This window comes from Diaphorina citri, unplaced genomic scaffold (assembly GCF_000475195.1).
Source record: "Diaphorina citri unplaced genomic scaffold, Diaci psyllid genome assembly version 1.1 scaffold834, whole genome shotgun sequence".
Taxonomy (NCBI): Eukaryota; Metazoa; Arthropoda; class Insecta; order Hemiptera; family Psyllidae; genus Diaphorina; species Diaphorina citri.
The window spans coordinates 241,018-255,176 of record NW_007378266.1 but is presented as its reverse complement, the minus strand read 5'-3'; the positions used below and the strand labels follow the sequence as shown (position 1 = coordinate 255,176).

At 36.8% G+C, this 14,159-nt stretch overlaps 1 protein-coding gene across 1 annotated transcript in view; it reads left to right on the top strand.

The window, feature by feature from the left end:
• Positions 1–2,605: 2,605 nt before the first annotated feature.
• The window catches only part of LOC103512418 (myosin heavy chain, muscle-like), a 39,192-nt gene continuing 27,638 nt past the window's right edge, over positions 2,606–14,159 (top strand). Inside the window, exons 1-2 of the mRNA XM_026825880.1 lie at positions 2,606–2,813; positions 3,183–3,300. Of these exons, the coding sequence (XP_026681681.1) occupies positions 2,632–2,813; positions 3,183–3,300 (300 nt within the window). The 5' untranslated portion in view covers positions 2,606–2,631. The remainder of the gene's footprint in view (positions 2,814–3,182; positions 3,301–14,159) is intronic.

The following is a 14,159-nucleotide window of genomic DNA, read 5'->3' as shown; positions in this document are numbered from 1 at the left end:
TCTGCTGCAAGCTGGTGTAACTACCAAAAACTCCTTCTATGGTCTGCTCTTATGGAAAAATCCAATTGCTAGAACTTCCCCTTTCCCTCTATGTGTTTTTTTTTCTCTCTTTTTTTTTATGGTTTTTAGAAACCTGTTCCATTTGAAATATGTCTTCCTGTGTTTTTCTTCGACTCTTGGATTTGGACTGCTGTGTCTGCTGCAAGCTGTTTTTTTTTTATACTTCTATAGCATCGTTCTGCATTTACAAGACCTGATTTTTCTCTGTGTAGATGTTTTTATTTTTCTTTACGATTTTTTTCCATTTGTTTTTTACTTCCTATGTTTTCTATAGTTTAGGTTAGAAGGATATCTGTATCTGAGGATGTCTATGTGAAAGAGGGCCATATTTCAATAGAAAGTATCACCGGAAAAAAGTCCTTCTTTCATAGATCTCTTCATTTTCAGATTTTTTCATGTACATATTATGTACCCAAAACTGGCCGCCGAAAAGTGTCTAAAATCCATCGAAGAATTGGAGCCCGACAATTACCGAATTGGTCATACGAAGGCAAGAAAACCCCCTCCCCCTTGGTTATCCCGTTAAGCACCCCCACCTTTTCACCCTTTTAGAATCCCGATTCCGGTTTTGCCACCAAAAGTATATCACCAAATTCTGTTTGGTTAGGGTATTTGGCACACCATTGGCTTTCTCTTGCTTTTCACGTTCACTTTTAAAGAAAAATTGCACCCCACCTAGTAGATTGCTATCAAAGTATCGGGGTTAAATCTACACCCAAAACCCAGCCCAAAACTGGCCGCCGAAAAGTGTCTAAAATCCATCGAAGAATTGGAGCCCGACAATTACCGAATTGGTCATACGAAGGCAAGAAAAAATCCCCCTTGGTTATCCCGTTGAAAATAGCACCCCCAACTTTTCACCCTTTTAGAATCCCAATCCCGGTTTTTCCACCAAAAGTATATCACCAAATTCTGTTTGGTTAGGGTATTTGGCACACCATTGGCTTTCTGTTGCTTTTCACGTTCACTTTCAAAGAAAAATTGCACCCCACCTAGTAGATTGCTATCAAAGTATCGGGGTTAAATCTACACCCAAAACCCACCATTTATTTAGTAGATATTTTTAAGCTTCCAAATTGCACCCATCTAGTGGATTGGGGTCAAATCTACATCCAAAAAGCCCAGCATTTATTTAGTAGATATTTGCTACGCTTTTTAGTCTCTTCTTCTCTACTATCATCTGTATCCCAATTTCAACTATTGACTCTTCTTCTTCCTAGTCTTTTCCTATTTCAATATTGTCGGATTTTCCAATAATTATATCCCATTTCAATTATTAATAATTTAATTTCAAATTTTCAACTATTGACTATACCCCCCCCAATTTCATTTTCAAGTTACATGATTTTGGCGCCCGCCATCATGCAAGCCGAAAAAGACCCAAAACTGGCCGCCGAAAAGTGTCTAAAATCCATCGAAGAATTGGAGCCCGACAATTACCGAATTGGTCATACGAAGGCAAGAAAACCCCCTCCCCCTTGGTTATCCCGTTAAGCACCCCCACCTTTTCACCCTTTTAGAATCCCGATTCCGGTTTTGCCACCAAAAGTATATCACCAAATTCTGTTTGGTTAGGGTATTTGGCACACCATTGGCTTTCTCTTGCTTTTCACGTTCACTTTTAAAGAAAAATTGCACCCCACCTAGTAGATTGCTATCAAAGTATCGGGGTTAAATCTACACCCAAAACCCAGCATTTATTTAGTAGATATTTTTAAGCTTCCAAATTGTACCCATCTAGTGGATTGGGGTCAAATCTACATCCAAAAAGCCCAGCATTTATTTAGTAGATATTTGCTACCAAGTTGCACCCACCTAGTAGATATTATGCTGTCAAAGTATCGGGGTAAAAAATGTACTCAGAACCACACCTACTTAGTAAATATTGGGTAAAAACTACACCCACCCCAGTAGTTATATATATGAAATATGGGGTAATGAATACTCTTTCATCACGCAGTTTCTTTTCTCCACTTTTTTTTTTCTCCTGGCACTCGTTGACTCCAAATAGAGATGGTGAAAATTTGTTCATTTGCTATTCTTAAATTGATTTTTTCCCATTATTTTGATTATTATTTCATTTAGTGAAACAATTTTATCCATATTTTTTCCGTCAAATTTTCACCATCCACTTTTGAATCGACTTTATTCTTCCTCTTCAAATACAAATCCCCACTCTCCCTTCTTGTAGATATTTGTAAAGGCTCCCCTCTGGAAACGGGATGCCTTCAACGTCCTATGTGATTGGACCTAAGAAGAGATGTGTAAAAAGTGAGTGAGTGAGTTATAAAAAAAGAACTACTCAGTGAATCAGATCCTAAAACATGTAGCAAATTCACGAAAAGTATCGCCTCTGGCTAAACAGCGGGAGATTTATCTTTTAATTAGTTAAAATGTCCAGAAAACCTCAAAGTTAAAAGTACTAAATAGCGCTAGTCCGCTAGCAAAATGTGAGGGGCGTAAAAATGTAATTCATGCTCGTATGTCATGCTTAATTCATGTTGAAATTCTTCAAATAGCGCTAGTCCGCTAGTAAAATGTGAGGGGCGTAAAAATGTAATTCATGCTCGTATGTCATGCTTAATTCATGTTGAAATTCTTCGGGGGACTTATCTTCTTTGTGTCCTATTCTCAGGTGTGATCGACTCTCACTTGGTAATGCACCAGCTGACTTGTAACGGTGTACTTGAAGGTATCCGTATTTGTCGTAAAGGTTTCCCCAACAGAATGGTGTACCCCGACTTCAAACTTCGGTAAGTAGATAAAAAATCCTTGGAGAAAAGAAGAAGTTAATAAAGAAGATTTCAATCATTAGTGGGGAAAAAAGTTGAAAAAAAAAGAGAAGAAAATGAGATTATTAGGTAAAGTAGAGTAACAGGGAGAAGAGGCTCTTTTTACAAGGAAAATTTTAACCGTACGGGACATTTTGAAAAGTGCCCAAAATACGGGACGTCCCGGGAAATACGGGACGTCTGGCAACCCTAGTGTAGGGGCAAATAGCCCCAAAAGTTGGCTTGAGCTCACTCAATCTTTACACATTCCCAACCAAAGCACCCCTCTTGTATTTCTCTTGCGTTTGGTTTTTAATTCTGTGCACGCCTCCCTTTCCCGTTCGATTCAAGGTACAAAATCCTAAACCCCAAAGCTGTAGACAATGCGTCGGACATTAAGCAGGCTGCGTCCGCCATTTTAGAGTCCACTGGTCTAGATCCCGACCAGTTTAGATTGGGCCACACAAAGGCATGTAAAAATGGCCCGATTTTTTCACCCCCCTTTCCCCCACTTTTGAAGCATCTTGTACTTTTGTCCGTGTAGCCTTTACTTTTGTAGCATCTTGTCTGTAGTCCATTGAGGACGGGAGTAGTAGATTCTAGTGTGTTTTTTCTGTCTTGACCGTCTCTTTGAGAATTGAAATTTATCAAAAGATCTAAAAAAAAAAAAACTTCAATAAATTGTTTTTCAAGTGCTCAAAAAAGTTGGCCAATCAATTACAATATGATTTGAAGTTTAAAATAGGAAAAAATATTGTGGTCCCTTTGTGGTAGATTGAAGAACAATGTGGGACATTTGAAAGCCTCCTATGATTTGAAGTTTAAAATAGGAAAAAATATTGTAGTCCCTATTGTGGTCCCTTTGTGGTAGATTGAAGAACAATGTGGGACATTTGAAAACCTCCAAGGTTCATGACAAAACAAACTCGTATTCCTCATGTAAAGAGCAACTTAATAATACCCATGTTTCAAAGAATCTTTTGATAAATTGAATTCTTCATTGTTTTAGATTTTTAGACCGTCTGTGCACCAAGAGTATTTTGTGTGATTGTCTTCTGTTTTTTTACTTTCTATTTCAATTATTTTTTAGACTGTTGCTTCCTCTTCAGTTCTTCCCATCTCATTCTGTTCTATCCTCTTTCACCATTTCTAGCATTTATTCACTTTTCTTTTCTGTTATTCTCTGTGTTAGTTAGTTCGATTCTTTTTTCTATTCTAGTCTATTTTTTGTTCTATTCTAGTCTTGTTTCTGTTCTATTCTATTCTTTTTGTAGCATCTTGTCTGTAGTCCATTGAGGACGGGAGTAGTAGATTCTAGTGTGTTTTTTCTGTCTTGACCGTCTCTTTGAGAATTTAAATTTATCAAAAGATCTAAAAAAAAAATGTTTAAACTTCAATAAATTGTTTTTCAAGTGCTCAAAAAAGTTGGCCAATCAATTACAATATAATTTGAAATGTTTTGGCCAATCAATTACAGTATGATTTGAAGTTTAAAATAGGAAAAAATATTGTAGTCCCTATTGTGGTCCCTTTGTGGTAGATTGAAGAACAATGTGGGACCTTTGAAAACCTCCAAGGTTCATGACAAAACAAACTCGTATTCCTCATGTAAAGAGCAACTTAATAATACCTATGTTTCAAAGAATTCTTTTGATAAATTGAATTCTTCATTGTTTTAGATTTTTAGACCGTCTGTGCACCAAGAGTATTTTGTGTGATTGTCTTCTGTTTTTTTACATTCTATTTCTATTATTTTCTAGACTGTTGTTTCCTCTTCAGTTCTTCCCATCTCATTCTGTTCTATCCTCTTTTACTATTTCTAGCATTTATTCACTTTTCTCTGTTATTTTCTGTGTTACTTAGTTCGATTCTTTTTTCTATTCTAGTCTATTTTTTGTTCTATTCTATTCTTTTTTCTATTCTATTCTAATCTTTTTTCTGTTCTATTCTATTTTTTTAGTCTTTATTCTATTCTATTTTATTTCGAGTGTTTGTCTCTTCGTCAAAAACGACCACATGACGTCATGACGATAAAGTTTTGATAATAAATTCATATTTTTTCCACTGTGTTTTCTTTCATTTTTTCTCTGAGTGTTTATAAGAAACCGAAAGCTATGAACTATTGAACATTGTCAAGAACACTTCTAAAACGAATATTTTGTTGAAAATCAAGTCCGGCGAAGCTCGGGGCAGAAGGGGAGCTCCGAAATAGCATATTTTTTTTTTTTAAGTATTTTATTTTTAACAATGTTGAACAATAATACAAACAAAAAAGCAAATATTTTAAAATGTTCATTAATTTCAAGAATATTTTTAAGTTATTTTCTAATCATGCATAACTTTTCCTCTGTTCCCAGACTGGCTCTCCAAGTTGTGCAACGCAACTTGCGCAAGTACCTCAAGCTCCGCACCTGGCCCTGGTGGAAACTGTGGACCAAGGTCAAGCCCCTGCTCAACGTACGGGACATCGAGGCTGAACTGGAGGTAAGCTTGTGCAAGTCTGACTGGCTAACTTAATACATCAGAATTTAGTATAGGATTAACAAAATATTCCTTAGTCTAGTAGGAGAAAAAGATAGGTAACCCATCATTCAACACGCGCCCTGGTTAAGGCTAGCACGTCAGCTCGAGCTCATTTACCCCCGGGGCCACGAAATGAGTTTAAACTCCGTTTAAGTTTTAATCTTGGTTTAAGCAATCTGATTATATTTTTTATTTGTTTTTTTTTTTTTTTTTTTTTTTTTTTTTTTTTTTTTTTTCTTAGGCTATTTTTTGACAGTAGGAGTGAGTAGGTAGTTTCTAATTGAAAAGAGAGATTTTGTTTAACGATATTATTAGATGTTATATTATCTTCCCTCAAGCGCTTTAACAATTCTTATGGGCATGTTGTTCGCACGGTATTTAATTATTTGATTTCATCTTGGCACACTGTAATAAATATAAATAAAATAAAAAAATATTTGATTATGACAATTCACAAGTTGAAAGGGCTTCATTTCATACCTGGCTAAAACTAAAAATTTGTCCCTTTTCGGGCAAAGAAAAGGACCATAAAAAATATTTACACTCTCATTTTAGAAACACCCCCTTAGTTCTTCCCAAAAAGGGATAAAAAAAAAGGGACCATACAAAATATTTGCACTCCCATTTTCAAAACAGTTCTTATAAATACACGAAACTACACCCATATACAATAGGTAGGTATACATACACGAAACACATTCCCATTACAGCACAGTTTACGTACTTTACGTTGAAAAGTATTAGCAGATTATTTTCATGTCATTAGTTTCATTTACATGTCATACATCAACATGCATTCATAACGAAAATTTCCAAGACAGAAACCAATTTCTTCCTCTTTCAAAAATAAATTGTGGGGGTGAATAGAAAAACAACCTTTTCAATTGAAGAAAAAATGCAACCGAATTTTGGCGACGTGGTAGTTTTGCAAAATATTTGAGACCTGTTCAGTTCCTGGAGTTCTATTTTGGCCGGTCTCACTGCTCTAGATCCCGAACAATATAGACTTGGGATATCCAAGGTACTATTATCGACTTAGCGCCGGCACTCGGGCTCAAACCGTCTGTAGCAAAACTCACCCATGTGAGATAGTTTTTAGTTGGTACAAATCCAACATAACCTTATTCACCACAAGGTTATCTTAAAAAGACAGGGAGGTTTTCCACCTCTACGATAGAAAAAAGGCTCTAACGTCGAGTTTTATCACCGTGGATTGTCTCAGGTTTGAGTTCAATGCGAGGTTGACCTGGCTACATAGGGGAATCCTCGTTTCATCTCAGTCCCGAGTCTGTCGGACTGGGATCTGTCGGACGGTCTGAGTTTGAGTGCCTGACACAATTGCTTCTCAAGACCTTCCTTAGAGAGGTTTTTGCATGGAAAACGTTCATTCTTAAAGTGATGGTAAATTTTGAACGCTTTAGTGTCCTTTTGAGAAAACTTAACAATTGATCCGGTTGATGGTAAAACCTATTATGAAAATAAATGTGGGCAGGTGGGCCAATAAATGGTACGTTTTTTAAGTGGGCGAATAAATGGTACACTTACCCTATGTTTTGCTGTCATGCATCAAAACATGGACTACAGGTTTGTTATGCTACTAACGTGTTTTCTACCGTTTTCCTTACTACTAATGCAGCTCACCTTTACATCCCGAATACGTTCCACAGGTTTGTTATGCTACTAACGTGTTTTCTACCGTTTTCCTTACTACTAATGCAGCTCACCTTTACGTCCCGAATACGTTCCATCTCCACTCCGTTCCTACTAAGTTATTAAATTTAATAAAAGCATGCATATTGCAGGTTTGTTATGCTACTAACGTGTTTTCTACCGTTTTCCTTACTACTAATGCAGCTCACCTTTACGTCCCGAATACGTTCCATCTCCGTTCCGTTCCTACTAAGTTATTAAATTTAATAAAAGCATGCATATTGAGCATGTTTTTGACCCGAGTCGGAAGTATGCTTTTATGAAACCACTTAGTAGTTAAAACGGAAACGGAACGTGTTCGAGACATAAATGTAAGATTGCGCGCTGCTGAAGGATCCAAGTATCTATGTCTACCAAAAGGTTGATTTTTCCTAGAGCATCATGGAACTTAATGCATCCAGTAATACAATGCAATGCTTACTACTTGCTAGATTTGTAAACAAAAGATTAAACAATGTGTATTGTACAGTGACACCAAATAATAAGACAAAAGCGAAGGAATATTTGGAGATGAGAGGACATGACAGATTTTCCAACATAAAATTTACCCATAGGAAAAGAAAACCAAGAAGAAATGAAAAATAAATGAAATTTGGAAAATTGTAACATGCACCAAACCGTACATAAATTTTCCGAGTGCAAATGACGTCAAATGGTCGAAAATACCAAACTAAGCCAACTGATGCATTGCGAAGAGTCATACGACAATTTATTTGTATGTTTTTTGAGAGGTTAAAAATATTGTCCCACCGATGAATATTTGGGACAGTCGATTTTGTTTGAACACGGAAACATTATTTTTACGACAAGAAAAAGAAAGTGGCGGAGGAGGAGGGGAAGAAGAAGAAATAGGGGAGGAAGAAGAAGGAGGAGGAGGAGAGGAAGAAAAAGAAATAATAAGAAAGGGAAGAATTAAAAATTAAAAGAAGAAAGAATTTTCGATTTTGCTCACAGATAATTACGTACATCATGTTCAGACAATTGGGGATCTTAGATTCTCTTCCAGACTTAAGCTCAGCTTAGGGACTTAGTCAAAATGTATAGCTTTGGGGCTTAGGGGCTCGGTCAAAATACACATTTATTTATGCTCAAGGCAGTATTTTTAGATTTCGAAGGTCACTGATAAATGCAGCAAAGTAAAAAAATGTCGACGGCTAATAGAAAACATTGAGTCATCAGCGGTAGACTTGGCCTTATATAGTACTCCACCCAAATTGGTGAGTCGACAGATCTAAAGAATAGAATTTATACTTTTCCAGCATAGGACTATCCCCTAGAATGCAAAAATCGTGAAAATGTTAATTTTTCTCTCCGTTATATTCTTTAGCAGTAAAAGAAAGTTAAAAAAAAAAAAAAATCATCAGAATACTTTGCCTTATTTAGTGTTCCACCAAGAAATTGGTGAGTCGACCGGTCCAAAGAGTTGTTTTCCCCACCTGAAAATTCGTGAAAATGTCAAACTTTCTCTCTACATTGTTTTCTTTGCCCAGTAAAAGAAGAACATGAATAAGCACCTTGAAAAATAATAATGATAATAAATAAAATATGTACCGGTATTCATTTTGTCTAAAATTCGAACATATTTCATTTGGATGGTGGAAAATTTGAAATTCCATAAATATTATTAATATCTACCTACCACTCAAAGTGGCCGAAGTAGGGGGGGGGGGGAGATAAATAACTCAAACCACGAATACTTACGTATCTTGTTCTTCTAATGTGGGGGGAATGCCCAGTTCTTCTATCTCTCTCTCTCTCAAAAAAAAAAAAAAAATATCTAAAATTATTCTTGGAGAAAAACATGTTCCAGACCATCAGGCCAGGAGGGGGAAGAAGAGGGTAGAAGGGGGGGGAACGTGGAAATAAGACGAAAAATCATGAAGAAGAATTTCTCTCTGTCTCTCTCCTAAATATCAAAATGAAGTACCTTTCTTTGAAGACCAGAAAAAAAAAATCCAAGTTCAACAAAATCATTACATAATTAGAAAATATCGATGGTAGTTTCTGTTAAATTTGTAGTAAAATTCCGTTGCATTGTGATATAAGATGCGCCGAACTGTCTATGCAGGGGAGAAAGAAACACCATATAAACATGTCAATAACACCCATTAACATATACCAGAAAACATTCTTCTGGAATGTTCGAAAATTTCACGAAAAGAGGGGAAACATGTTCTCTTATACATAAAAGTCCACGCCCATTGGTTCTCACCGATACCCCTCCTTTGGGACCTCTTCCATGAAGAAATTTTTCGGGATGATTAATAAGATTAGAAAATATTTATTTTTAATACTTCAAAATCACAGCCTCCCACCTTATTTCGAAAATTTCTCAAATGATCATGTTTCTTGGAGATCTCCAAAAGACATCCATTCGCAGGAGGGGAAATTTTTGAACGGTTTTCAATTTTTCGAGAGGGGGGGCTAGTCGATATTTTTCGAAATTCTTTTGGAAAAGACAAACCAGTCTTCATTTTCGATTTCATCCTCCGAACAGTCAAGTGACATGTCTGTGATCATTTTAATTTAATTATTAGTTTTTCAATTTTTACAAACTTAAAAATGTTTCCGTGTTCATACTTCGTTTAGACTTCAAACTTTAGTTCGACTATTAGGATAGTTCTAACTTAGAAAACAACAGTTTAATTATTTTTTAGTTCAACTACTGCCTTTAACGAGTTTCAACAGAAACTTAGGAATTATTAGAAGCTATTTAATTTTTTAAGCATCGAAAAATCTCTCTTTTCAAATCGAATTCTAGAAGAATTCAAATTTAGTATTTTGATTCTTCGAAAGCCTTTGATCTTGTCAAAGTTAATTTTGCTTTTTCTATCTCTCGCTCCTATTTTCTCAAACAGATTAGCAGTTATCTAGTTCAGATTCTAGTCCCTAAGTAGATTTTAGTGTACCCTCCAAAATGGTGGACTTATTGGCGGCCAAAGAGTCGTTCAAGGGGGACCCCAATGCGATTCTAACGCGAAAACAAATACTTGAACTTCGTCAACAGAAATTGGAAGAGAAGGTTGCCCAAACTGAGGCTAGTCTGGCCCGCGAGGAGAAGGCAAGAAAGGAAGTCGAAGCCCTCAATGCCAAGCTGTTGGAGGAGAAAACCACCCTCCTGAAGAACTTGGAAGGAGAGAAGTCTGGCCTGTCCTCCATCCAGGAGAGAGCCGCCAAGTTGGCCGCCCAGAAGGCCGACCTCGAGACGCAGTTGGCGGTAAGTCCGAAACTGCATGCTTACTTCTTTCCCCTAAAAGTTTTTGCCCCCTTAAATCTTTACTGTTTCCCTATTATTTCCCTAAAAGATTTAATACTTCTCTTAATTTTTTATTAATTTTAATGTCCTTAATCTTTATCGATTCCCTAAAAATTTATTGAGTCTTAAAAATCTTTCATGCAGAGGTATTTTCTAAACTCTAAACAAATCATTACCTATTTATTTTTTTTAGTTTAACTGAAAATCTTTCATTAGGTGGGTACTTTTAACCATCTGTGGTAGGCGCTTTTAACGTATAAATAGCCAAGAAATTGCGAACTTGTTCATGTACCTAAATGTGGATTTTCGTATCCCTAACCTAAAGTAATAAATTAACGAGAAAAGAAATCCCAGAATCTTATCATGAAAATTGGCCTCCTCTCATGTTGAACGGCGACCTCAGGGGTGTAGTCTTTACCGTGGCGAACATTCTATCAGGAATTTGGTGGTTCGAGTCCAAGTCGATTTCAGGTCGAAACGAGTGAAGAACTTTGCTGAAACGATCAACGATCTGTCGAAAGACAAGATTGGAAGACCATCGCATCGGTCAAAAGACCAGTTTAGAAGAATAATCAATCTAGCTAGTTTGCAGTAAAGGGTTTGTTGAAAGACCGGATTGGAAAACAAAGTTTGGAAAACATGTGATATTATATTAACCGGGCTTAAGCATTAACCATATCGACTTCTGATACAGTATCAGTATTGGTGTTGGTGTAATTGACACCATCGGGTCACCAAACCGGAGTAAATTTCATTCCTTGACTTTGTGTTGAGGTAAAAACTGTCTGGGTAGTGGGTTGTAAGGTAAACAAGGTGAAAATGATTTAGATACCTACCTAGGTATTCCGTGTATCTTACCAAGTCACGTCATTGTCGTAGGAAAAGAAGAGATGTAGGATTATATCATAGGTAAGCCTAGCTAGTACGCACCAGCAACATTTTAATCAGAAACATTGTTTCTCAACAACCCAGAAACGTTTTTTGCCACACTCTATCAACTTTTATTTTCCCTTATCCTAATAGGAAGGAAAGTAATGTAGGTAATCGGGTCAATTTTTTTCCTCTCTAGACTAACTTACTTCTGAAACATTTTTCTTTTTGAAAGTTGCACAACATTCGAAACATATGATTCACAACAACTGCGCAACTGTTGTGAAGCAAATGTTTCTTTCGAGTATGTACTATGTTTCACCTTATTGCAATGCGCGCTTGAATTGCGCTTCAATGAGGCATGCCGAAAATGCATACAATGTACTGAGTCGTGCAGGCCGAAGATAGGCATAGTTAACCTCTGAGTGCCAAGCACATGAGTAACCAAATTTGGAGATACTTTTCCACAAACTCGGAGATACTTTTTCACGATAGATAATCAAAATTCCTAAATAGCAAAATACCTTTTTATGTACATCGGCATGAAACGTCGTATGTTATATGCTGTACCTGTACTGTTTGCATTAGATTCAAAACTCAACAAGGAGCCACGAAAATATAGGACTTTGAGACTTTGACTAATTCATATTATATACTATTCCATGCTGATGAGAGCCGAAAGATCGGATCAGCTGTCTTGAGATGTTCTAATCCTAACCCATATTATCACATTATACCAATACCAGTTTAAGTCAGATCAAGTTTATAGTATAAATGGGACAGTAGATGTTTTATGTAAAAAGATCCCATAGCGCTGGTTTAATACCAACACCATTGAAATACAACGAAAATACCACAAAAGGCCTTTTAGTCGCTTCCCGCGACCAAGGTGAAACTTGACTCATTCGGCTAAAGTTGGAACGCATGACGAAAGGCCCGACGGAGCGGAAAATGTCGACCCGCTCGTAAATCACACGCCTCCGATTTTCGTGACTCATGTTCAACCTTGTTGCAAGTCTGTGATTCATGCGGGTCACACAATACGACCAATTGTTTTCGGCACGCTTCATTGGCTGCCGTTTTTGTCGCCTTGGGGAGTCATATTTTTGAGAGAAAAAGAAAAAAATTGAGTGGGTGAGAATTGTTATTGAGTGGCGACAGAATTAATGTTCATAATGGGTTCAAACTAATAAAATATTAATGATAATAAAATATTTTCATTTCGTAAACTGAACACAGGTCAATTTTTAAATCCAACACTTTAGTTGCCATAGCATATTCTATGGAATCTATAATCTACCTATGGTGTTTACCCACAGACCCCCATATATGAAAAAATTCCCTTCAATGAGAGACAAACTCTTTAATTTTTGCCATTTTTTCCTCAAATAAATAGCAAAACTTCACTATAAATACATAAGTATCCCATGGCAGCCAATGTTGGCACGCTACGACGTCCAACGAGGAAAATACAACTCGATTCCCGTTCAAGGCGGATTTTATCCTGAAGAAGGACAAGTTTAGGGGAGTCATGGGTATTATCATGAACGTTTCTACTAACTCTCCTCTTTGGTTTGGTGTTTTTTCCAGGGGTCTGATAGATCTTCCTACCTCTAATATGGTGGAAAATGTGTTTTTTAGAAAATATTTATGAACGTAACGAGTAGGTTGGTACATGTAGTTAAGTTGTACCGTGTTTCTATTGAATATTCTGTTAAGGATGTCGCTCGTAAGATTGTAAGACAGAAGTGCTCACATCAAGGTGTAGTGTGTAGTGTGTACCACAGCCTTAGTCTGAGTGAACAGAGCAGCACACCTGGGTCACCACTAACCTGTCCGGACACCAACCACGCATAACGTTGCTTCATATCAGTGATCCATGGGGGACTGGATTCAATATCCTAATAAGCTCCGCTGACACTATTTATATTAAAAATTTCAATCCGCACCTTGATTGATGGGCAAAAGATCAACACCTCTGTTACTATTCTTTCGACTTTTGCCCCTGGACTAAACTTTGTATCTCAACCTTTACAAACGCTTTATTCACTCTTGACCTTCCTATGTTTTTGTTACAGGTAGGTAAGACGACTATGAATCATGAATGAAATGTTGATGCATTCTATGAAATAAACTTGTGATGTCAGAGTATCTTGTTACAGAATGAACACATGAGGTAAAGCTGTAAAGGTAAGTATTAAGAATAAGTATAATACCCATGTACCTACAGGAGTAAAACAAGCCAGCAAGCTATGCTCAATGCTCATACGCTCAATCCTAGGAAAATGCAACTTAATTATGCATTCAAATTTCATGCCTTGACTTTGTGTTCAGGTGAAAACTGTCTGGGTAGTGGGTTGTAAGGTAAACAAGGTGAAAATGATTTAGATACCTAGGTATTCCGTGTATCTTACCAAGTCACGTCATTGTCGTAGGAAAAGAAGAGATGTAGGATTATATGTACATTGTACATCGTAGGTAAGCCTAGCTAGTAGGTACGCACCAGCAACATTTTAATCAGAAACATTGTTTCTCAACAACCCAGAAACGTTTTTTGCCACACTCTATCAACTTTTATTTTCCCTTATCCTAATAGGAAGGAAAGTAATGTAGGTAATCGGGTCAATTTTTTTCCTCTCTAGACTAACTTACTTCTGAAACATTTTTCTTTTTGAAAGTTGCACAACATTCGAAACATATGATTCACAACAATCGCGCAACTGTTGTGAAGCAAATGTTTCTTTCGAGTACCTATGTACTATGTTTCACCTTAACTTACTGTGGGTTCTAACAGATCGGATTCTCCTTGGGGGGTATTCCACGAAACAATGCTGCCGTCATATTTCATATTATAAGAACAAGATCCATTCACAGTTCATAGTTCACACACTGATCGCTCTATCTCGCTTGGGGAGTCATATTTTTGAGAGAAAAAGAAAAAAATTGAGTGGGTGAGAATTGTTATTGAG